At 36.1% G+C, this 25,961-nt stretch overlaps 1 protein-coding gene across 2 annotated transcripts in view; it reads left to right on the top strand.

Moving 5' to 3' along the window:
* Window positions 1–25,961, top strand: part of ADGRA1 (adhesion G protein-coupled receptor A1) — a 267,959-nt gene that overhangs the window by 215,172 nt on the left and 26,826 nt on the right. For both annotated transcript variants that reach the window (XM_027672274.1, XM_027672275.1), the window contains 5 exons: window positions 94–301; window positions 1,239–1,447; window positions 10,294–10,421; window positions 11,321–11,444; window positions 19,348–19,493. In XM_027672274.1, coding sequence (XP_027528075.1) covers window positions 94–301; window positions 1,239–1,447; window positions 10,294–10,421; window positions 11,321–11,444; window positions 19,348–19,493 — 815 coding nt within the window. The remainder of the gene's footprint in view (window positions 1–93; window positions 302–1,238; window positions 1,448–10,293; window positions 10,422–11,320; window positions 11,445–19,347; window positions 19,494–25,961) is intronic.

Here is a 25,961-nt window from a genome sequence, read left to right on the forward strand (position 1 = left end):
CATACATTTCTTGTACAGGAGTTTAAAACATCATGAAAGCAACCCTGTTGTGATTTGCATTTTAAATGTTTCTTTTTTTTTCTCATTGTACAGAATGCTGTAGCAGTAGCTTCAGTTCATTTGCCACAGTCTGTCTTCTCTCCGTCTTCAGCCTGGCAATCTGTTGATAACTCCACTTGCAAGCTGCAGTTTATTGTCTTTCGGAATGGAAAACTCTTTCCTAGCACAGGAAACTCATCAAATCTTGCAGATGATGGGAAACGTAGGACGGTTGCCACACCAGCTGTTTTTGCTAAAATAGGTGAGAAGCTGTTATGCATTATTTTCTTTAATCTAAAAGCTACGGTGTACTTGATTATGTAGAGAATAGAGGGGTAGAGTATACAGTGGGCTGAGAGGCTGGAAACAGTCTCTGTCTTTAGTACAATGTTTGCAATTGTTCCTATCTGCACGATTTTATTCAGATTGTCCTGCAAATAAAGGAATGCACTTGCGCTATGATTAAAATGCAATTTCCGGACTGCTGTTTGTTGACAGTGTTGTTGGAGATGCTTGCTGCTTAAAGCAGGATGCTATCGGAAGGAGCCTTGTTTCACTCTTTACAATGAAAATTGCAGTGTTAATATCCCAGGCACTGATAGAAATAAGGCTTTTGGAGTGGGAGTAGTGCCCTGTTGCATTTATCAATACTCAGCAGTATACTTTCTGATACAATGGATGTAAAACAGGTGTTGTTAAAGACTTTTGTCTAAATAAGATATATTGTATGTGCTACTGAGTAATTATTTTGATTAATTATTCACCTATGCAATTTCTCTGATTTTATTTGATCCTGAGTAGTGCTCTCGTTTCTATTAACATTTTTAACTGTTTAAATGTGACTTTGAAAGTGCAGAATTGTCTCAGCTATTAATCATACCCTGAAACTGAGCCGTTTCTGTAGCTACCTGGGCAATAGTGTAACACTGCTCGTAACTGAAGAATCTGAAACGATAAGAAAGATCTGCTTTGTGAGGGATGATTAGATCATTTGGACACATTATGGGACTGAAATGTTCTGATTTATTTATACTATTGCAAACTTTTCTGATATGAGCACTACCTTTGATTTTGACCATGAAGATTATATGTCTATGGCTTTTTTCCCTACAGTTTAGTGTATCTGATATCTTTACACAGCATTCATCACTAAAGGGTTTTCCAGTCCATCTCTCTGATTCAGTTTGTTGCTTTTGCAGATGGGTGCAGTTTTGGAAACCTCACCAGCCCTCTCACTATAGGATTGAGGCACTTTGCACGGGGTATAGACCCCATTGCAGCCTTCTGGGATTTTGACCTTCTAGATGGACATGGAGGCTGGTGGGGAGAAGGGTGCCACATAATTAGCTCTGCAGGCAATATTACCACCATTCAGAGTACGCACTTCAGTAACTTTGCAGTGCTAATGGTAAGTATATGACTTAGCAAATATACCTATATTTTTCTCTCTTTCTATTTTGCCGTACATATATGTTCTTTTTATGTTCTGTTCTTACTTGTCAGTAGGTAACCTTCTGGGGTTTCATAATGGTTAGTATAAGACAGTCTAAAACAAAGTAAGTTATTTAACTGCTAGTAAGGGAATTCCTCGGTGGTCAGTTTTAATATCCTGAGACAGGCCTAATCAGAAATGACATTAGATTCGGTCTTAAAAATAAAAGTTCCATCAAGGAATGATTAGTATGTAATGGTTATGAATTATAGGACAGGGTTTAAAAATGTATACTCCTGTGTGCTTTTACATCAGCACATCTCAGAGGCTGGTCTGCTTTTGTTCCTGCCCTGCACTGTGTTGATCATACTAATTAGTTGCAGGCATACCGCAATGTTGAATCATTTAATAAATGGAGAGGAGTAACATCTTCTGCTCTTTTGAGTAAGGACAGTGCTGTCCTTCTTGATTCTGTAGGAGTTTTAGTTTGTACACCAATTCTGATAGCCTACTTCTGAAATTGCTGTTTGTGAGGAAAAATATTCCTGTGCAGTGCTAACACATCAGCCTGCTTTTCTCTGTTCTCGGTCACACTTACAGTTCCCATTGCAGTTATTTAACTAACCTGCTTAGCAGAAAGTTACCTTCATGAAAGCAAAAATATTATGCATGCACTAATAACCTGTTATTATTCAGGAAATAAGGGAAAGCAAACAAAGAATTGAAAGGTTTCTAACAATATATAGATGAGAAAATGTTTGGACTAAAAATATTTATTATGAACCAGTTGTAAAAAGATTAGACAGATGTGTACTATTTATACTAGGTTGATTCTGAATGCTGATGCATGATTGCGCTGTAGATGCTCTTGTGTACATTACAGAAATGTTTATAGTTGAGTAAATAATGTATTGTGTGTATGTGTAAGGGACAGCAAACACAGGCGACAGGAATTGTGAGGACGTGTGCAGAGAATACCAATCTGCTGCTGTCAGATGGAGCCCAGATGGCAGCCAATCATAGCACAAAGCTGTGGCACCCACGAGTTAAATGCAGATATTATCGTCCACTTTGTAAGAACTGATTTCCCTGAGACTTACTTGGACCTTTTTTCACACACTCCAGAACTGCTCAGAATTTAAGAGCTGTTCCTCCAATTTGACGACATCAAATTTACCTCATTTTCTACAGCTTCTATGAGTTCCCTTTTTTCCCCCCATCCACTTGTTTCCCAGAATGTGAAACATAATTGTGCTTTGAGGATGCTTTTCTAAATTCATTAAAGAAAGCACCTGTTGACTTTGCAGGTGCCACGCCCAAAATGGCTTCCTCCTCCTTCAAGTGCTTGAGTTCAGCTTGTTCTTAAACTTTGAGTAGTTAGTAAATGTTAAACTACTGTTTGCAAGCATCCAATTCTATAGTTTCTTTTGGTTTGAAAAATTGAATACTGACACAAGGGCTACAAGTAATTTTTAGTTTGTAAAGCTCATTTATCTCTGAGAAGATGTAGGAGATGGGTTTTTCTACAACCGTAAAGGCAACTGGGGCACTTTTTACTGCAGCTTTTGTATCTGATATGTAATTCAGTTTTAGGTCTTGTGTTTATTTTGATATAATAGTTCAACTTTGCTTTTTTTTCATGTGCGCATCTTCCATTTTTACTTGTGCAAGACAAGAAAGTAGAATCTTAGACTCGCCCTTGCTTTGCAATTGCTATGGCAGCAAACAATGTGATATGTTTCCTAGCTCGTGTTTCACAGTCACTTTTAAGAAAAAAGATGACTTAGGTAATTTTGAAATATATATATAAAAATGTGCACACACACAAATATATTTTCCGGCAGTTGTCTTTCTGAACAGTTATTGGAAAACTTTTGTAGCTTCGTTATGTGCAACCATTTTCATTCAAGTGTTATTTCTTAATCACTGTTTTGTGGCATAAAGTCAAGGATTGTATTATTTGAGAGATACTAGGCTTTTCTGGGCAGTTCAATTCTCATACCAGGAACGAAAAATATTTCATTGTTGTGCATAGCTGTTAACTTATAATATGAACCGTATAAAGTGCCTATGTGTATCTTCTTAATTCATACCTAAGTGCCTAATATATTTTTAAAATACTAACAAAACGTTAGCAAATTCAAAATAGCTGGTATCTGGTACGTAACCAATGAAATTAGCTACAATATCATGATAAATGTATCTATTAAACAATAAAAATTCATAATTGATTATTATGGTTTGGGGTAATAGCAGAAAACTGAAGTAGTGTCTGTTAACTGAAAAGCAGCAATAAGGCTTTACATTACCCTCAGAATATCCTGCAGTGGAGTAAGATGAAACAGAAGCCTCAGTTAATCCAACTGTCCATTTTATAGCTAGTACAGCACATTTTCTGATCTATAATTTTTTAAGTAGTAAGACAAAGTTTCCTAAACTGCTTTTATAAAAGTTGTTTATGCCTATGTACCGCAAAGGGGTTAAAATTAAGGTTTTGTAGAGTCCTTTTTTAGAAAGGCATCAATCAAGGATTTATCAACTACGATTGATAATTAATAAGCATGAGCATACTTCAAGTGAGAGGATTCATGTAGAGCCATTTGATTTCTCTCTGTGACAGTTATTCAAGTGATGTCAGTGAGAGAAAGAGTATAGTTTGGAGGTTGGGTTGGAAAGGAGGTACAAGCTCCTTCCATCACATGGCCTCACACCTTGCTCTGGGTTGGGCTGGCAAATAGAAGTAAAATAATAGTCAGGCATAATACAGCATTATCTTTTTCTGAGCAGCTTTTGGGTAGTATGTCCTAGGGGTGAGAGTAAACTACTGTGAACTAACTCTCAAATTACATTCCTGCCTTTCTCTTCATATACTGCGTGTTTAGACCAGTCCCCTATTTTGTCTTTTCTTCTGTTATCTATAGGAGGAGGAGACACAGTTACACTCTAGTTTCTTTCAGAGGTGGCCAAAGCCCTGTAGGGTCCTGAACTCTCTCTGCAGTATGATTTTCTATTTTAGAGTAAAATTATGAACTTATATACTTTGAAGCTTTGGTATATCTAATGAAAATATTTGTTTTATAAATACTATATATTTTTGCTCTCGTGTGAACAGAGCTGTATATTGATATTTTAATTTTTCAGGACAATGTGTGTTTATGTTATGACCAATCTAGAGACCTGCATATCTGAGTAAAAACTCTTCAGGAGATAATAAAAATATCCAACAGCAACATTGAATTTTAAAATTTGCTAAATATGTTTTGGCTTATGTTGTCCTCTGTTCTTCCTTTCATTTTTCTTAGAACAGAATAGAAATTCAATAGGGATGGATATTAGTGTAATTATATACAGCATTTCCTTTTCCCTCTTAGACTGCTTTGTCAATAGTAACTTCCTCAAATCTGCCAAATAAAGACAAGTAAAATTCTTAAATCTAAGTATGATACTTTCCAATTAACATAAAATGGATTAATAAATATTGTTAGCACTTTTAATTGTAATCCTAAAAATAGGTCCTTTCCTGTTTTGTCACAATATATCTCATTATTCCAACCAACATAGGTGTGGGTTTTGTTGGATTTTTGGTGTTGGTTTATGAGTGTAAGGAATAATTATTTGCAAAAGTAGAATACATCCAGCGGATGCTTATGTGAGATAATTCAACTTGAGAAGACTGGGCTGACAGAGTATATTTGAAACTGTTCTGGAGGCAAAACTTGGGAAACTGTGTGAATGAAAAATTGAAGAGAGGCAAGATACTAGAATGGATCACAGTAAGAGTTACAGGATTTTTCTCCTGTTGTTTTGCAAGCATTCCCTGAATCTTTTAAGCCTTGGTAGGATCACAGTACCACAAAAACTACTTTTTCAGTATTTTCAGTGTGACTAGAGACAATTGCAGTATTTCTTAAGCCTATTCATGAAGTTCAGTTTTGAAAACAGTCTTCTAAACTTCCATGTTTCAGATCTTCTTTAAATTAATCAGCCTGTCTAAGCCTTTTGAGAAATTAATTCATGAGTCTGGGAAGTATTACAGAGATGTCATTTAGAAGGTTGACATAATTACAATATTTGACATTTTCCCCATAGAGAACACAGGGTTTTCTCATAACAGACTGTGGAAATATGGTTCTGTACTTTGAAAAATCAGCCTGCTTATAATAAGAGGTATAAGAATGAACCTTTCAAATTTTTTTTTGTGTTTAAGCACCTACAGAATAGACCTTAGCAGAATTTAAGCACCAAAGACTATGAAAATGATCCAGAAAGTTTATCTGGTACATGCAAAAGTAACATTTGGAGTAGTGGGAACTGCCAGATTTGTTGGAATTAGATTCCTCTACAGTGTGAAGAGCTAGATTTCTAAGCTCTGCTGTCATTCAGTGGCCTAGCAATAAGGCACATACTCCTCACCTGAGTCCTCAGCTGGCATGTACTGCTCATGTAATGCTCATTCTCATAAGAGAATGCTTAGTCCATATGGACAATATTGAGTCCAGCTTCCCAGAAGAGGTTGCTTTTTTTAAGAATATTCCTGAATGTGTCAAACTTTTGCACAAATTCTTGGAATTACTCTTATGAGCAAGATCTGGCTTTTATTCATTTCTCCTTAGGTTACATCTACATTTTATTAAATTGCACTTAGTAATAGCTATTATTTGCTCTGTAAAATGCATAAATCGGTTTGGTACTGGGGTCAAAAATCCAGACTTGTGTCCTTCAAAATGTGATGATTTTATCACAAATCAAGCCTCTGGCTCCAGCTCTTTTTTTCTGTTTGTTTTTCCTTTCTATTGGCCTAATGGATCTTGCATTCTTCATGGTGCAGCTTCAACCAGAGGGTAAAGGGATTCAGACTATAAAGCTCAGTAAAACGTGCCAACTCTTGGGAGATAGATGTAAATTAAAAACCTGGAATCTAGGTCTTGAGACATCTTGTCTTGGTGGCTTCTACTGAGTTCCTTCCAATTCATCAATGCCTGTCTTGTGCTGAAATGCCCAAAACTGGACACAGCAGTTGAGATTTGGGCTCACAAGTGGTGAACAGAAGGGAATAATCACTTCCCTCAGTCTGCTGCATGCACTCTTGATAACATGGCCCAATATGGAGTTCACCTCATGTCCACAAGTGCTCACCTCTGCCTTGCTTTGTTTGGGATTTTTTTTTGAGTAGTCAGAATCTAAATACAAATAGGAATTTAAATCTGACCAGAACTGATTGTTCAAATCAGTTGTGTTCCTAGGTCTCTGTGGTGCTTGGATATTACTCCTAGAGTTTTAGGTGTCCTACTTCAAACACAGAAACCAGTTAGACTATACTTTCTAATATCATACTATTACAAGCAATATATTAAAAATAAATGTTTAATTTGCCAATATAAATAGATGGATTACAACAATTTACATCACAAACGGGATTCCTTTTAGCAGCTGTGATATGGTTGAAAGTACCAGATGCATAGTATTGGTTTGCTGTATCTTTCTCTCAGCTTTCTCAGCATCCGCCATGAGATGTCTCAGGGCTGCCTTTAGTATGTAATCTGTCTATACCTCTTTATACATGTTGAATTTTAACTGAACAGAATAGATGTCTCTGTTTCAACCGATCTTTGGAATGAAGCATCAATTTAAAGTGAAACAGTTCCATTTGCACTCTGATGTTTTTATAATTCTGATTGTTGGATGAAGTAGGTGATAAGAATTCTTTTGTGTCACTAATTTCCTTCACTGAGTTCTCTTGTGCTTTATATACTGTGATGGCATTTACAGCTGAAAGAAGCCACTTTCACACCTTCTTATAAGGGTGAATGAATGACAAATTCTCATTAGACATTTGTAGTTGTAGACACCAGTTCATAATGGTCAAAGTCTTGTATGTATTCATTTTCCTCTAGCTAATTCCTGCCATTTTTCAATATCATCATCATTTGAATCCCCTCTAGGAAATAAAATCAGACCCACCTTTTTAAAATGTAGCATACAATTATGCTGCTTTGCGTATTGCATTAAAAAGTGCTTGTTTTCTGCATGTTGTCTTCCCCAGAAGATTACTTGAGGGAGGTTGACAGATCAATAAGGTTTAATTATCATCAAAGAGCAGACAAGGTAAATTTATTATATATCGATAATGAAATCAGTTTTCAATGTACAAAACTCTTAAAAAGGATATTCCACATTGGCACTAGTGCGTTATCATATTCAGAAGTTTTACCACTTATTTACTGTAAAAGACTAGACTAGAGATAATTTTTAAAATCATATTTTAAAATGGAATTAGCTTTAAGATGCTGATTGTTCTTCATTATTCTGCAGGCAAAATGGTTGTATTCCTGTAGGACAGATGGCATTTGCTTTTATACTGATGTTCAAACATAGTGATAGGTTGAACCTTGCATTTAAACTATTAAAAACTGGTTCTTTAGTATGCTGAAGGATGCTATTCAAGTAAAATTGCTTTCATTTATTGCTACATAAATGTGTAGCTTCACTGGGCTCCTTTTTCACAACTTTACTTTTCAGAGTGTTTTTTTCAGAAATATCTAATGTATTTAGTTCTTTAAATAGCTGCACTGTTACTACCATATAGTTACAGTAACAGATTTCTGAATGCACAGAAATGAAGTGTGTACCTAAAATTATGACAAAGTGTACTATTGGTATACTGAAATACAGTTGTAAGAATATGAGCTAGAAGTAGATGTTTTATTATTTTCAGCAGAGTATTTCTGCATTATCACTCCAATAATATGAGCCAAAATTGTGTTGAACATTTCTGGTAAATACTAGTCTATCTCAAGAAACTCATTCTGTAAAAGAATTAATGAGGAGATGATGCAAATGAAAACATAGGAGAAAAGATGATCAAAAAAGGTTCTTGAGTGGACATTCAGTGACGATTCTGAACCAGTAGACTTTTAAAGAATTATTTGAAATCTGTAAATTCAGTATATCCTGAAAAAAAATAAAATCAAGAGGAAGCCTTAAGAGCATAGGTCTGTCACATTAAAAACCTAATAGATCAAAAGACATAGTTCTTTTCCTCTTCTATTCCATTTGTGGTTGAGGGAAGAGTAACAACACAAGACATGTCTAGATGAGACAGCATAGGGTGAGTACCTCTGTGAGAAGGGACTCCACTTTTCACTGTGGGTCTTGGTGAACTGGGCAGGGCTGAGAGAGGACTTACATGAGAGACAGGTGATGACAGAGCAGATTCAATTGAAGTACACGTGCAAGCTGAGGAAGTACCTGGAGAGAGATGGGATATGATAACGTATAGATGTCATCCTGTTAATAAATTATTTGTTCATTTTGATGATCCTTTATATATATGTTGTAAGCTGCTCTGTTTAGAACTGACATTCATATGCATCTGGAGAAACTGGTACAATCAATCTTAGGAACTAAGAATCTTAAAAGCTAGTAATGAAGAAAAATAGTAACTACTAAGGCATCTGTTACTTATGAGGATCATTTTGGAAGGTAAATGGAATGGTTCCTTTCCCCCAATTTAATAACTGCATACACTCATGAACATTAGTTGCTTGTGCATGGACAAGTTCAAATACATAAATAATGGTACTAGAAATAAACTCTCTGCATGCAAATGCAATTAAGAAGAGGTATTAGTATTACAGTCCTAGTCTCCTGAGGGGAGATTTCACCTCTGGAAAATAATGTATTGAATCTTCTTCTAGGGGAACCTAAAATTGACAAATAAGAAAAAAGTCTTTTAAATGTATGCCAGTATTTTCAGTGTTAGAGTTTTCTGGATTGTCATAGTCAGTACTTTTTCAGATTTTAGCTTTTTCTGGTGCTGGGATGTATATTTATTTTTGTGTGCAGAGTTAGTGCCACTGCACATGGGGACTGGCATGTAGATGACACTTTGTTTGCACTCAGGTGATAGTTTTTGTGTATAATTTTTAGTATTTGTTTGCAGGAATGTAGTGCCACAAACAGATGTGGCTTGATGTATTACAGTGAGCCCCTGATATTTGCTTTAATTCAGGTAGTCTCAAGACATCCTGTTTTATGTAGTGTGTTCCCTTTGCTTTCAATCCATCACACTTCCAGATTTAGCTCTTCTGTTATTTCTTATTTGTGTGATCTAGTAATTTAGAATGGGAATTTGATGACATTACTTTTACAAAGATAGTGGTAGTTTTTTGTTATGTTTTATCATTATTTGTGTCAGTAGGCACTAACATGTCCAAAAGGAATGCATGGATCTTTATTCTGCTGTTAATATGGCTGTACCAACTGTTTTTTAATTGCTATAGGGAGTAGAGTATTTGCAACTAAGTGTGAAGGTCACTGGGTCAGAGGAGGTGTATCAGCTGGGAATTTATTTGAATACAGGAACAAGTCAGTTTATATTTTGGGTGTATTCTCAGGGCTTTTTTTTTCTTTGAATGCTTCTTCTGCAGCCACGTACATGCCATTTAAAAGCCTCTATGGTAATTTGATATTTTGTACTTAATATCCTAGTAAAATACACACATAAAGTTCATGTTATCGGAAGGAACACACTTTGCTAATGCCAGGAAAATGTAATATTCTGTGTATTTTTTCAGACCTTTTTTTTAATTAGGATATGTCTGCTTGTACAAAAAGGTTAATTTCTGTCTGGCAAAGTGTATGCAGATGAGGAAAGAGCAGACTGATGTTATTGTAAATTCATGAACTGTATCTACATTAAAAGTTCATATTTTTTTTTCCTGCCCTTGAAAGGGAACAGCTAGAAATGACAGGACATATTGAAATGAAGTCTCAGTTTCACACATGCCTAACAATGTTAAATCATTTTGCTTTCTCCATAGGATTTTAAGACAGTGCTGTCTTTCCCCCAGTACCCAGGGGAGTTTCTGCACCCTGTGGTTTATGCGTGTACTGCAGTTATGTTGTTGTGCCTGTTTGCTTCCATTATCACCTACATTGTCCATCACAGGTAAGAATTCCATTTTAAGCACTTGTGTTAAATGGTAAGCAATATTCTGAGTACTTTGATTTTTTAACCCTTACTGTAAATATAAATTAAAATGTTCTGAATTACTGTTGGATAGTAATGGCAGCAATGTGGTTTACACCAGAGAAATCAAAACAAAGGTTATGTCAACCTTTCCTAAGCTGTTCCCAAGCTGTATCCTTCTGCACACTTTTCCTGAGATTTCTAACTTGACATTTCAATATAAAACCATGAGCACTATGAAGTTTCTTTGTGGCAACTTCCAGCTGAGCAGACTTTGGCCAGCTACACCGACCATATTGGCTTCAAAGACCAAGTTTGGTTGGAAAACCATTATCATTGGATAAAAGAAATTCTCTTTGTTTTTTAAATTTTAGTTTTGGAAAGCTTGTGTTTTCCTTTATGTGAAAAATTTATATAAATGCCATTTTAACTACATACCTCTTGTTAAAGACCATTAGCAGTTTAAAAGAGTAGGAATGTATTGTACTGTAGAAGCTGCTAAATATTAATTAAGTGAACTTAATGCGATGTCTTCTGATCTTCAGCTTCCATTTAATACTTTAGAGATGTCTTGTTAAAGTTCTGCATATCTGAAGCTATGCAATAAGCCTTTTGCTTTTAGTACTCTACTTTAAATGCTTGATTTGGTGGAGGAAACTTAAAATCAGTAGACTTTTACAATTTTTACCATTAACCTTACCTTTTTACCATTTATTTCAATGCTGTATAAGTCAGGCTCTGTCCTATAGGTAGATTGCTATGTAGATATTCAAGAATCAGAGAATTTAATTCTATCAAATTAAATATTTTTTCCAAATAGTAATTTTCATGATAGATATGTTGGTTTTTTAATTTTAAAATGTAATTTTTTTCAACAGCACAATCCGAATAAGTAGAAAAGGATGGCATATGCTTCTCAACTTTTGCTTCCATACTGCTCTTACATTTGCTGTTTTTGCTGGTGGAATCAATCGCATTAAATATCCAATTATATGTCAAGCTGTAAGTAACTGTCTTAGTAATTCTTACTTATAGAATTGAAACTTGCAACTGAATTTTCACCATAATATTGATAGTTCTCCTTCTTTTTGTATATTGTTCCTGGATCTTAAGCTTTTCAAAATAAATCATTGTAAGTATATCATTTAAAGGCCAACACTGGGAGTGTTCAGTGTTTGGTTGTCACTTGAGTTTCTGTAAGAGGGTGATCAATGCATTAATGTCTCTGAAGTTCAGAGTTCCATGGTGGTGGTTTTTTTTTTAAAAAGCCATGAAAATTTTATTATTTCTCTGCTGTGTAGAATAGTTGAAAACTATGAATTCAAAATATTTCAGTCCTGCTTGTGTTTTGGATTGGATGTGTGGGACTAAGGTTAATGCTTCACTATAATACACATACCATTTCCCTGAGGGTGGCCCTGGCTTCACTGGGTGATCTCTAAATATACACTTGGGCAGCTTAATATTTATAGTATGGACATGTCTTTTAATTACAACTTGAGCTAAGGAAACAGAATATCACATACTTGTGATATGTGGACCTCTGTTTGCACTGCTGGACTGTTTCACATCTCCTGCTTCAGCCATTTTGGGGCAATAGTGTTGTGAGATGCACAGAGAGGGCTGCCTTTAGCTGCCTTGAATATAGAGGCTGAGTCTGTACAATGTGTAAAGAAACTCATTTTAGTTATCTTCCGTAATGCCTGATAAGGGATTGTTGCAATTTGTTTGTCTTAAATATTTCTTCTCTTGGATTTTGTAGAAGTGCTCCAGGTCTCATGAATGTTGTTGGTATTTGCTGTAGTATAGCATTTTTTTTAGCCAGCATTCTCCCAGATATTTTACCTGTCACTAATCTGGTTCTTTGGAATGGGTGTAAATAGCCAGTGTCACCAGATAACAGCAGAGTCACTGCAGAATTTGCATAATTATGGTAAGAGTTATCACTCTAGTTTTCAGTGAGATGCTTTGCAAGCCTTTTGTGTGTACTTGTGTATTACCATCAGTAAACATCACTTGTAGATCTGTAAGCACTGTAATGTTTATAAGTGTGAAGTCTACCTATGTGTATTACATGCTATTCATTTAATAACACAGTTATCCACTAGATTATTTTAAGATAAATATCTCACAGTATCTAATGTGTTGTGTCATAATTAACCTGTGAGTTCTAGCAAATTGAAATATCACTTACCATTGTCTTTATCTGCAGTTTGCAAGTGAGGGTAGCAGATTAGTTTGTAGGGCAGCCATGGCCATGTAATTACATGATCACAAATGACCATCTGTTGCTACCGTTGTTGTCTGGTTATTTACTTTGCAGATTGCGTGGTAACAATGTGGTATTAACAGCTATAATGAAAAATTGATTGAGATAAATGTGTTATTAATAGTCTGTTACAAGTAATACATAAACTGCAGGGGTATCTTCATAAAATGCATTATCAGTGACATCTGTCTCTTGCTATGGTACAGGGCCAGATCCTGAGCTGATGAGAAACATGCACACTTACAGAAACTGAATTGATCCATTCCTATATGTCTTCTAACCAGTTTCATAAACTTAATTATTTACCTGACAACATGCTACATTAACAGACAATATCATCAGTAGTTAAAAGACAAGAAAGATACAGGTCACACAAGACGCAGGCTGTCCTCTGTTTCCTGGTAGAAATTGTCTGTCTGATGTAATTAGATAGGGCTAATGGATTAAATAGTTCAAACAATCACAGAATCACATAATATGCTGGGTTGGAAGGGACCCACAAAGATCATCTAAGAGAAAACTCTTCTAGCTGGTAACAGAGGTTGAAAAATATTCACTCCCAGAACATTGTACCCCACCACAGATCCTTTCTTGCTTTCTGACAGCAAGTTTTTCAAAATTCTGAGTCCCAGTGCCTGTGTCCTTCTGTGATAACCCTGAGACAATTGCTCTGTGAATTAATATTCAGGGTGCCAAAGCTAGGAGTAAGGGAGTCAGGGAGAGACACTAATAGTTTCCTGAGAAGCTTATGTATTTGAACACTCCCCAGAGCTTGCATAAGTGTTTATGGGGTGGACAGCACTCCTTCTCTCCTATGTATGGAATACAGCAATTCTTTAAATCATTCAGCCCAATGAAATGTATATTATATAGCCGGTTTGAGCTTCTGTGTCCTTCAAGTCTAAGATTTGTCTCTTTCTCCCTTTTATATTTTTTTTCCCCCAGTTCTGGAAAATAACCTGATATTGGGGTTTAAAATATGTTTGTGAAAATGTTACTGCTTCAAGCAGCGCTAAAATATTAGTTATACTGCAGGTGTAACACTTTCAGTGTTGCCATACCACTATGTCTTTCAGTTTGCTAAAACTCAAAACACAGCTTTACCCTGCAGCAATGCAATTTCCACCTTTTGTTTCCTGAGTGCATACAGAAAGATTCCAAGTGCAAGTATTTTTTGTCCTAATCAGTGAAATGTTGTATCAAAGGCAGTGCACCTCACCTTTCTTATTGTAATTATCCCTAAAACTTTCACACAATTTTCAGTGCTGCATCCTTACCCAAGTGAAATAATAGACTGAGTTAACTTTTATCCTTCAAAATTAACCAAAAAGGATGGTTCTAAAATAGTTTCATTTGGATTGCTTTCTGCTTCTAAATGAATAGTTCCAGGCTAGTCTTAAGCATCAGAAGTTAATGCTATGGAAATGCACCCATTTTCTCTGATAGCTGGAAGAACCTTCAAATCCCCTTGAAGGTAAAGTAATCACATGAAAAAAAAAGTCTTTTCAGAGGTGGTTAGATATTTATTTTTATATGGAATCTAAAAATCTAAAATTCCCTTTTAAACCTACATATCTATTTCATGAGATTTTGTATAGATGTTTCACTTGCATATGTGCTGTGCAGTCTATGATTTATAAGGAAAACTGATATTAGAGTGCTGGTCTTGAAGAGCGTCTTCATACCTCTCCTGTGTGAATGAATCTACAGACTGTTTAGATTACCCGTTAATCTGATTCTGGGTGTCACTGAATGTTGGCTGGTGTTGTAGAATCCAGTGTCTTGAATTTATGGCAAAGTCTTTCATGCTAATCAAAAGTTGTCTTAGGAGCAGCTGAATGGGATTAATCAAAGCCAGTACACTACCAGAAAGGTGCTTGAGCCAGCTAGTGGATGACATAGTCGTCCCCTTCCATCTCCCACAGTTAGGATCTCATATTGCTTTCTTTCAAATGGCAGAAGGAAGATTACTCCTTTTATGTAAGAAATGGGAGAGAAAGGAGAATGTAGCTGGATCACACCCTGTGTGGGGGAGGCATCAGTTCTGTTCTCTCAGACAAAGATTTCAGTTTCATGACCCCTGCTTTCCAGGAAAGCATGAAAGCCATGAGGTTATGGATGCTAGGGAATGAAATCATCAGTTCAGCATGTTGTGGCATGTAGAATAGGCTTATGGGCACAAGATTCAGGAGGCAGAAAAGTTAGGGAGCAAGACAGGATCTTAATTTTTTATCCTAGTGGCCAGTCAGTGAGTGGCATGATCACTTCAATCGCATCTCGAAGAACCTCCTATATGTTTTTTAAAATAAAAATTTCCATGTAAACTTTGGCACAGCTCAGATCTTCCTTCTCTCTGATGAATGCCAAATATGAAGCTGCTTGTGAATTCCTTTCTGTAAGGCAGTAAATCTTGCACAAGAAAGGCAAAGCCCATTCCATACTAGCCAGTAGCCTACAAGTTCAACTCAGAAAGTTCAACTTCTTGCATTAAATTTTCTACCTGTGAAGAGAGCATGGGGTTTTTTCTAATGCTAAATGTTTAAAGATCATGAAAAATTCACATCCAGTGGTGTTACAGACTGCAGAGAAATTCCTGAATCCCTTCATCTCACTGAAAAGAATCACTTTCATTGCAGGATTAATAGTTTAATCAGAATGTCAGTGCATATCCATATCCTTCTTTAAATAGAACTGGCTAAAGAAGTACAGTCTTATCTGAAATATGACTACAGTTGGAAAAAAAAGAAAAGAAACTGAATTAAAAACTTGCAGAAAACAAAGAAATTTGTGTGCAAGTTCAAGCTGATCAAGGGAGCTTTTTGTGCCCAAATGCTTTGCATAAATGTGTATTCTGGTCTTTACCATGGTAACAGCATCATGTGGAACTTAAGTTACCTCTAAGGTACTGAAATTTCTTGAAGTAGCACAAATAGACAGCATCTTCTTACTGTAGAAAAGCATAATCTTCTATTCAAAAGGCTGCTGCTTATTCCCAAAGATAAGAGTTCTAAGAACACAGGATGTGGAAAACTGAATCCAAGCAAACAAGAAAATTTTCACCTTATAACTGTGGTCATTAAAGAGCTTTAGTTGCAATGCTGTCTTCAATGCGTATGTCCTGACAGTTTTTTCTGTACCATTTGGACTGTCAGTGGAAAACCTTCTTATAAATAAGGGTCATCACTTCAACGTTTACAGTCATAATCCGTTTTTCTGTGTGGAAAACTCGACCTTTTTCACACAATTTTGTAATTGTAATTATATAATTATAATTTGAAATACAAAAGTTCTACTAATAGCAGAAATAGTTTTAAGTTGCCACTTGGATGTGGCAATGTGTATATATTTGTATATATTTATTTGCCTCTTAACCTTTACAGAGGCACAAATCCAGTCACAAGATACACATAGGTAAATTTATCCTGTTCCCCCTTCTGTTGAGCCTTGTCCTTCCCTTCCATGACATGTCTTTCTAGCATAGAGTTCCGATGTCTTCCTAGTTTAAGAGAGCTAGAAAGAGGTGGTCCCACTGAATGGGACAAAAGAGCTTGCAGTCACAGTCCCTAAGCGCAACAGTGAGGAAAGTACATCTCTCTGACATTACTGATGTCAGTGTGCAGACATGGGGAAGGAAGAGGCAGAGAGCAAAGCCTACTACTTTGAAACACTGAATTTTCAATATGAGGTGTGACAAACATTTCTTTACTAATTATTGTTAGTGGATGAATAAGAGCAAATATTCTAGTCCAAAAGCATATTTTGTGATGGTAATTGAGAAACCAAATTATCACCACTGTCGTGTGAAAGGAGGGGAGGGGTTTACCCGACCCTTAGTGTGGGAGAGATTTTCTTGGCCCTTAGTAGTTTACCTGTCTGTCAGTGCCCCAGGGGTCTGTCAGCATCTGTAATCGGGACCGTAAGATTGGAAGGCGATTCGATTGCCCTTCTCAGGGGGGCTAAGCCAACAGCATGGAGACCCCTCAGTGAATCTTCCCAATGTGTTATCTGCTGCCAGGAACTACTAGTACCTATGAAGGAAATACAAATTGTGACAGATTAATAAGGTTCATGGGCCATTGGTGATTGTGTCTGACTGCAAAAAATGTGTTTAAAGCAATCTACTAATAATATAAAGCAAGCACAAGCTCTAATCCTAATAACAACATTTAGCATGCATAGAATATGTTTCTTACCCAATAGACGTAACCCTATGGGGGGGGAAGACAGGTTCAGCCCGTCAACTGATCCCAGCAGCTTTGGTGGAGTCTTCCTCAATTTTCCCCCTATTCACAACTTATTTTTATACTGTCTCGTTAGGTTTAGGTGGAACTTGAGTGACTTTAGTCATAAGTACTTTTATTTCTGATCGATATAAAATTCTCTCACTGTGGTTCACAAACTTAATGTGTCGTATCTTGGCATCTATCTATCTTGGTTGACAGGTGCTTATGGTCTTTGAACTACAAGGTACTACCATGTTTCCTTCCCTGCAGAGAATTCTATGGAGGGAGGCCACGGTGTCTCCGCTCTCCTCCACCCTCTGTTCCATTCGCCGTAGCAGGTGCTTATTGTTGTATAGGGAGCCTTTGTGGGTCACATTGACCATGTTCCATCCAGGGAGCAGCAGCTCCATTTTACCTTGTAATTCTTAGTCACCTCTAATTTTTAACCCTATCCATCTTCCCACAACCACAATGAGAAAAGGGCACCCTTTCCTTTAGAAGTTAGTGTAACAGCTCAGTGCATCCTTCCAAATTCCACACTGTGGTTGTGTCATCTTGCATCTGTCAGTCATAAGGAGGTCCTGCATCATCAGGATATATCCTCTTTTCCTTCAAGCAAGAAATGCAAATGATTGGGGTTTTTTTGAGACAGAAGCATGCATGTTATTAAAGAGTTGATAACATCATCAGAGGATGATAACATTTCTGTCTCCTGTCTATGTTTGTTCAATTTGTCCATATATTGGAAGGAAGTCAGCTACTGAAATGTGAGCACACTGTGAAGAACAATAATGAGACTAAGGTGTGGCATTGCAATGATGTGTTAGGTCAGTTGAGTTGCCTCCTTGAAAGTTCAACAAAATGGTTTTATTGTGCTTTTTTCAGGTCTCTCATTCACTTAAGTGGCTTATTATTGCTGTCTGTATGGCCATATATGTTGTTCAACATTTCACATGTAGGTGCCTTTTCACATGGAATTCATTCTGCTGTTCATATTCTTACATCATACTTGTGTGGAATACAGAATATATGCCAGGCATGCTATGCTGAAATGAGAAAGAGGTTAGGAATCAAATCTCTAGAATTTTTCCGGTTTTACCTCATGATTTATACCTCCTTTTTCTTCCCCCTTTCTCCTTCTCCTCTCTCCCTCCTGCCTTACTCCTTCACTCCCCTCCTTACTCGTGGCCCGATTCACTGTGTCCCTACAGAAATGCTGCAAGCTGCATATGAGCTAAGTCCAGACAGCACTAGTCCCTGAGCTGGCAACGTCTGCCAGCTGATGATATAAAGTTGTCTCATTCTCTTATTTCTGCTTCTTTTACCTCAAGCGACAACAGCAATGAAGGCTTTATACTCCCTTGTCTAATGTGACAGACAAGTCCCAGAGAAAATTACAAAGGGTTTCCAGTTGAAGATATTTGCTGCTATCTTCAAGTTTTGAGCTATATTACTAAATATAAACAAAATGCATGGAATTTTGTCCTTTACTCATCAATTATTTTGTTTTAAGTGGAGCGAAAATGAACACTGGTTCAAATAAGTCATTAGATTTGTGTTAGCTTTATTCAGCAATTCTCTGTATTCCTTAAACATTTATGTTCTTTCCAATTATAGCAATATTTTACTTGTCACTGCAAAATGTCAGGTTATTGCTTCAAAGGTAACCTCATTTTATATAATCAGATGGAGACTTAGCTGATGTAATAAAGCAGTGGAGATTGGATAAAAGTCCAATTACTGCTTCCATAGTAATGAATAACAATTATTAACATAACAAAGATGTTAGTATTTTAAAGGTGTTTGTACTTTATTTTACTTTCAATGATAAACACACCAGTTTCTTGGTGATAGTAACACTATTAGAGATTGTATGTCTTTTTAAGGGAGGATGCCAAGAGCTGTCATTTCATTTTAAAAATTGCGTGGCTAAGTTTATAAGTTTCTTAAAATATGTCTGAAAATAATCTAGTTTTGGGCAAACAGCACTGATTCCATTGACAGAAGTTAATCTTGACTGTATGTAGCAGAGAGGGAACTACAGCAGGACATTCTTGAAAAATTAAAGGAAATAGTAGCATAATAGCAAGAAAAATCCAGGTCTCTCATTAATTTTTAAATCTCATTGTCGTAAGCTAACAAAGCTTGCAACACAAACAGGTGTAAAATGCTGTCATTAATCAGGTTCTTAGAAAACAAATGTCTTTACAGTCTTGGTTTCCTAACATGCCATCTGGCATTACAGATATTACCTATGATAGATTAAATAACTCTTTGTAAGTGCAACTGTTAGATGCACTTACAAATTCATTTTAAAAAATCTATGTTTGTACACTTATGCAGTAAGATTCTTCTAAAACTCTTGTTTTACCGATCTATAAACAGTTGTTTAACTGTTCATTGTTTTTTCTAGGTTGGCATAGTACTGCATTATTCTACACTCTCTACTATGCTATGGATTGGAGTAACTGCTAGGAATATTTATAAGCAAGTCACAAAAAAACCTCAGCCATGCCAAAACAGTGACCAACCTTCTTATCCAAAGCAACCGCTACTCAGGTATGGAATATTAGTTATACTTTATTTTTTGACATCTTTTATTTCTGTATTCTTTGCCTTTTACAGACTATAAATAGGATCCATAAATAATTGAGCCACTTAGGTGTATATAAATATCTGAATATTTATTGTATGCTTGTAGTTTACTCAGGAGATAGAAATATGCAGAACTGGTATTGGCTGGGTTCAGATAACCTTTATCTGAATGGTAAGAATTGAAATGTTTCTGTTGGTTTCTTATGGAGGGAAAAAAACCCACACACAACCAAAAACTGGCTTCCTTCCAAGCATTATTTAATCATCAGAAACTATGCTATAATAACTCTTCCTTTACCCTTATCTCTTCTGCTTTAATTCTTGCCCACACTTGTATTGGTAGCCTAATAACCTGATGGCAACCTTCCTCATTCCACATCAGAGATCTAAGGCTATTACAGGAGCAACTGGAAATCTGCACTCCCTATCAGCTTTTTAGATGAAGCAGGCTAACAGACATGTCTCTGACAGCATCACAGGTGTAATACAGTAAGAATTCTTACCAGAAGCCTGTAAGATGCACAAACTCCAAGCCAAAATAGTCAATATGCACAGAAAGGGAAAAAAAAACCTAACAAAACCTTACCATAAACTAGGTTTTCCAGCTAAAGGCATGAGAAGATTAATTAATCTCTTTTGAGCTTAGCTGTCAAGAAATTAAGTATTACCCAAAGTTATGTATTATGCCTGTATAGATTTTGGAAGGAGACTAAGACAGAGAAGAACTTCCAGAGAACAATTCCTCCCATCTATCTTGGATGTTTAATGAGGACAGGATGAATTATCTTATGGAGGTGCCTCTCTTTCCCCAAAGATCATGGGAAAACCTGAATGGTCAATTTAGCTTGAAGACCTCCATTTTATAGTGAAGGACAGGAAATAAGAATTCTACTTTTTATGGCTCTTCTGTGAAAAATCCATGTGAGTGTATTCTTTTGGATAAACTAAAATAAGGCTAAAATAGACTAAAATAAGACTAAATAGACTAAGATAAGTTATTTTTTTTAGTTTAAACACGAAATTTTTAACAAGTAGCATTTATAGATGACTGTGTTATGTCACAACTTGTTAAAAGTCTGTAGGAAGATGAATTGTGTTTTTCTGTCTGATTCTGCTGAGTGAAATTTTTACTAACATCATTAGATTTCCTTTTGATAAAACATTTTATTTCTAGTGATGAAATTGATTATAGTTAACATAAAATTTGTATTGTGAAGAGAAGAATTGCCATATTGATCCTGAGCTTTGTTAGGTGTAAGCAAGAGGATATACTTTCACTAGGAGTGCCTGACTTTGCAGATACATGATTTACTATGGTATTCTTCGTAAATGATAATTTCAGTCCTTGAGTTACCAGCTCATGGCAAAATGAATAATTGCCAATTTTCAAATGCTGCACTGTGACTATTAAAGTAGAAAATTGTTACAGGTTACATAGACCCAGCATAGTGTATGTTCTTCAAATTCAAATCTTGTTTGAGTTGGAAAACAATAGACAATCAGGTTACAGAAAAGATTACTCTAATTAGAATCTGTGTTGTACCAGTCATGTTGAGGTTCTCAGGCAGTGAAAATAAATAGTAGCTATTTTAAGTTTAGCAATAGAAATGATAAACCTCCTTTTAGCTGTAAGAGAACATGAGTATAATTGTTTAATAGCTAAGTAAAATTATTCTAAGTTATTTTTCTCATGCAGGACACCATATATCCTAGAGACACAGGCACTGAAATGTCTAATATGATTTCATAATGGTTAGTACTAGATTCAAAATAGCAAGGATCACTTCGTGTAGGAAACAGGCATAGTATATGTAAAATTAAAAATCCTATTAAGCAAGAAAATGCTAAATGCATAATTAGTAACTGTTGTTCTTTTAGAATGATAATGATAATTTTTTGGGGCATTTTAACTTTCCTGATTTTAATAAAATTAATATCAAAGTTATTCTGTATCATAATATTTCCATAAAATCCATTTAAGATGCTTATATTTCAGTGCTTATATTTCAGTGCGAGACCCCTGGTGGCCTAGTGGTTAGCGTGCAGGACTTTCACTGCTGCGACCACGGGTTCAAATCCCGGTCTCCTGGCCTGATGGAGGTCGTTAGCCCTGTGTGGCCATCCATCTATGAGAAGGACACTCTAAACAAACCTACGTCCTGAGGACCTCACTGCCATTGTCCAAGCTTGCTTGGCCCCGGCAGATGAACCTTAGGATTAAAGGGTGGGCTCAGTTCAGCGCAGGCTGTGTCTCACCTAAAAAATCCATTGCGCAGGCTGGAAAGGTAAAAGACCTTTCCCCAAATCTTCGTTCACGAAGATGGGCCATTACCTATTTCAGTGCAGTCATTTATAAGGAATGTTTTAACTAGTCGGTGTTCTTGTGTCTGTAAGCCAATGCCAGCCTTTATACATATTATTTCTCAGGTGCATCTGGATTTGGGTAAGGGAGTGTTAATTTGTCTAAATGGTATAAAGTTTATTCAAACGGAGATTGAGTTAAGCTTTTTTATATGTCAGGACCACCAGTGATAGGAAGAGTATAAAACAGTCTACAAGACACTTTTAAACAAGAGGTAGTTTGTCAGTTATCCCTGTCTATAGACCTAGTTTGACTTGTGTTCAGGTTTTGTTGAATACAAATATATGAATGTGTTTGGCAAAAACATTACACTTTGCTGTTGGTCCTTCAGTCTTTTCTGGTAATGGGTGTATGTGATAGACTATGTTTCCAGTTCACATATAAGTGTTTTTGTATTCCATATATATACACTTGCTACATGAATGAGACATAGGGATATCTTTTGTGAGTCAATAAGTGGGGTCTACTGCCAAAAATCAATACATAAATCTGACATAAAAATTGTCTCACCACATTTTTTTCAAGGAGCTTGATCCTTTCTAAAAAGTAGCTGAAATAGTGAAAATAAATACTAAAATACCTAAAAGAAGACCTTACCTATTAGTAGAAAAGGACATGTGCTTGTAACAGTTACTTCAGTTTCTCTGCCTGCTGTTTGCATATTCAGTTGCAGAAGCAAGACAAATGAGATGCACTTGATCTTTTTCTCCTAGTTTTCCCTGGGCTGTAGCAATAAGTGTCCTATTATGTAAAATTGTGGTTCTTTATTGGTTTTCTCCGTTATAGATACAGTGATGCAATTTGAAACATTTTTGCAGTCTAATTTTACTGAAACTTGGCAATATGATTTTAAATATTGCCTCTTCTTATACTTTAATCATGTATTATATGATACATTATATATGCTATGCATTCTACACTATATATATTTTATTACATATATTATTCATGAAATATATATTATCTATTAATTACAGAGTTAAATCTCTCGGGGCCTATCACTTTGATGACTGGAACCAACTGTAATAATTTTGGCATTTTTCTCTAAATGTGCCTGGATGCTAATGAGGTGGATCAAATTAATGCATCATTGACTTTTGTGTATTGAAATGCTGAATCTTGGCACTTCAGATAATGAAATTACTTCCTGTAAAATATACTCTCCGGTATTCTTAATAGAAATAAATAATTCTATCTGTTCATCCTCTGTGGACATTTGTTAAACCTGGCAGAGTTTAGCTTCTGACTCATCTGAAGTCAGCTTTTGCTAGCAAAGGCAAAGGGGCATGCAAGATTCAGCAGTTACTTCAATGTACAATACTTCTCATCAGCCCAAGCTGAGGCACAGGTAGTATTAGGTTTTTGTACCTGGTATGTGCATGCATTTTTCATGTGATGCTCTGCACACATGCAAATTAGACAGAAGTACAGACCAAGCAGAAAATATTTCTGAAAGATATTCTGTTAAAACCATTCCTTTCTAGAAAGACAGAAAAAAAAAAATTAGATTACTTTCATTTTTAATAAGATAACTACTGAGCACAATTGCATTATAAACATTTAAAATAAAAAATAAATAAGCTGCCAGCTGGGCCAGAGATTGGTGCTAAGGAGGCAGATAATTAAGTTTTATCTCAGGGTTAGGTACAAATATATCTCCTAATTTTCTCCCACCTCTTTTATTCAATGAATGTCTTACAAGATAACTAATATGGCACACTTCAGATTACAGAGTCCAATATCCTATATCTGTCATGCAAAAACATCAATGTGCATAAATAGGGTTGCAGAATCAACTGCAAAATGGATAACAGGTGATTTCACTGTCTCTGCTGAAACTCATTTATCATGTAATGTATCTTGATAAGCTATTTAAAATGTTCTTAGTAAAGTTGTGGGGCTGCTAGGAAAAGTACCCCTGGAGTGCTTTAGAAAAATTGTGTATCTAGCTTTAGTAGCAATTTAGAAATGGATTGTGTGGCCTTGTATTCAAGGTATTAGCCTTTGTACTATGGCTAATAAATATGAACATAGAGAATTTTGTGAAGACCATAACTGAGACAAGTTAAAGCAGTTTTCAGCAGCACACACAGAGTACCTACAGTCAATACCACTGACTTCAATTCCATTCTCTGACTGTTTTCAACCTTAAATAGAATAATTTTTAGAATTATAAAGCTGTTTGCATATTTCATGTATTTTGAAATGTCCTAACTGTTTTATAGAAACTGTCCTTTGACCTGTACACAGAGCAGACCTAGAAATAGTAGGTCAGAACTGGAGCAGTTCAGTCAAACTCTAATATCTGCTAATGGACGTGTACACGCAGATATGTGTGTGTGTGTGTCTGCTATTCTCTATGAGCTTGTATATGGGCAGGTTTCTGTGCATCGTATATACACTTCCAGAATACTGAGTGATGTCTTGGAAGCAGCAACAACAGGGGTCTTCCTAGTGAGCTATGTTTGTGGTGTAGTGGTGACTAACAACGTACGCCCTGATCACATGGATGTGCAAAATGCGGCAGTGCTCCACTTGCATCCTCCCCCTCTCCTGTCAATGTGGCAGCAGCTCTTCACATTCATTCCCAAGCTCATTATTTCTCTCAGCTACCTAAACATTAATCAGTATCCAGCTAAACAGTAGCTAAGTATCTTTGTGGCATTAAATTATGCTAAATATTTTCACTGCAAAAAGAAGAAACCACACTAAACTTTCAAATCCAAGAAAACCCTCTTCTTCTGTTATTGCCAACCAGTCATGTTCTGAGGCTCTTGCTCTAAAGTGAGGAGATTTTACAGACTTACATGATACCACAGAGGTCATGGCATCCGCTTAGTGCTTTGCTCATAGTGTTAACCCTGCTTGTCTCAGGATGAACATCTAGATGCTTGATCTGAATTCTGACAAGCTGGAAACCAGCACATGGGCACAAATGGACCTACTGCTGTGTGCTGCTGCATTTGCCTAACTGCTGGTCCTGAGAGAGCCCGGAGGGAAATGTTGTGACTTCCATCACAAATTGATGACATGGTAATTTTCACCGAATAAGTTACTCCTAAAGCAGGCTGTTTCCTGAATTTGAGTTGCACACAGCAATATTTATGATGTCATTGAAAATTGTCATATGATATTTCTGAACCATAATGGAGGTACTAAAAACATTCTAGTTATAAAGACTAGAGACTTCTTATATTTAGTTTTTAAAGAATGCTTATGTCCTTATGTCCAGATAAAAACCCCAGAGTAAAAAGAGCTAATTGTTTCTAATATTCCCAAGATTGAAAGGGTCTTCAGAAAATGACCTTTGTTAATCTCAGGGTCTAGAAGAATGTCATTTTAACAAGTTGCCTACAATTTATTGCAGCATAACAGAAGTGTAATGGGGTAATCAAAATTTGACTTCGATAAAAAAATCTTTATTAAACATCAGGTTTGGCAAATATGCCATATTTTGGCCATGCCCTTTTCTGAATCCTCAGACTGAATCATATGAAGCGACTTAATTTACATTCTGACAGACACAGACATTACTCAGCCCCTTGACACCAGCAGCTCTGAAATGCAGTTAAGTTCTAGTGCATTTTTCATTAGCGCTGGCTCTCATAAATTCATGTCTTCAAGTATCAAACAATGAGAGAGAGGGAGAAAGAGGTCAGATGAAAAGCATCAATTACAGTCTATTGTTTTCTTTAGGATATGTCCTTAAATATTAATTCTCATAGAATCTTGAAGCTCATTTTTTCTTCCTACAGTTAACATACTCCTCTGTAAAGTGTAAATTTAAGCCTGATTATCCCAAGGGATTATCTGTCTTTTCCATAAAAATTCTCTATAGTTTGTATATGTTGAATTAAATGGGAAATGCCACAAGGCAGAATTCTCACAAGCCCTGAGGAGATCTCTGTAGTTCACTCTTTACTATTAGAATAGACACAGTTGTGTCATTGGAGAGTAAGTGAAAATGACGTCTCCCTGTGAGTAAGGTTTTCACCAGCTGGATGAACCATGGCATGATAAGACAACAGTGTCACAGAAAATATGCTGTATCATGCTCAAGGAAGTTGGCT

The sequence above is a fragment of the Neopelma chrysocephalum genome, unplaced genomic scaffold (genome assembly GCF_003984885.1).
Source record: "Neopelma chrysocephalum unplaced genomic scaffold, ASM398488v2 Primary Assembly neopelma1_97390, whole genome shotgun sequence".
NCBI classification, from domain to species: domain Eukaryota; kingdom Metazoa; phylum Chordata; class Aves; order Passeriformes; family Pipridae; genus Neopelma; species Neopelma chrysocephalum.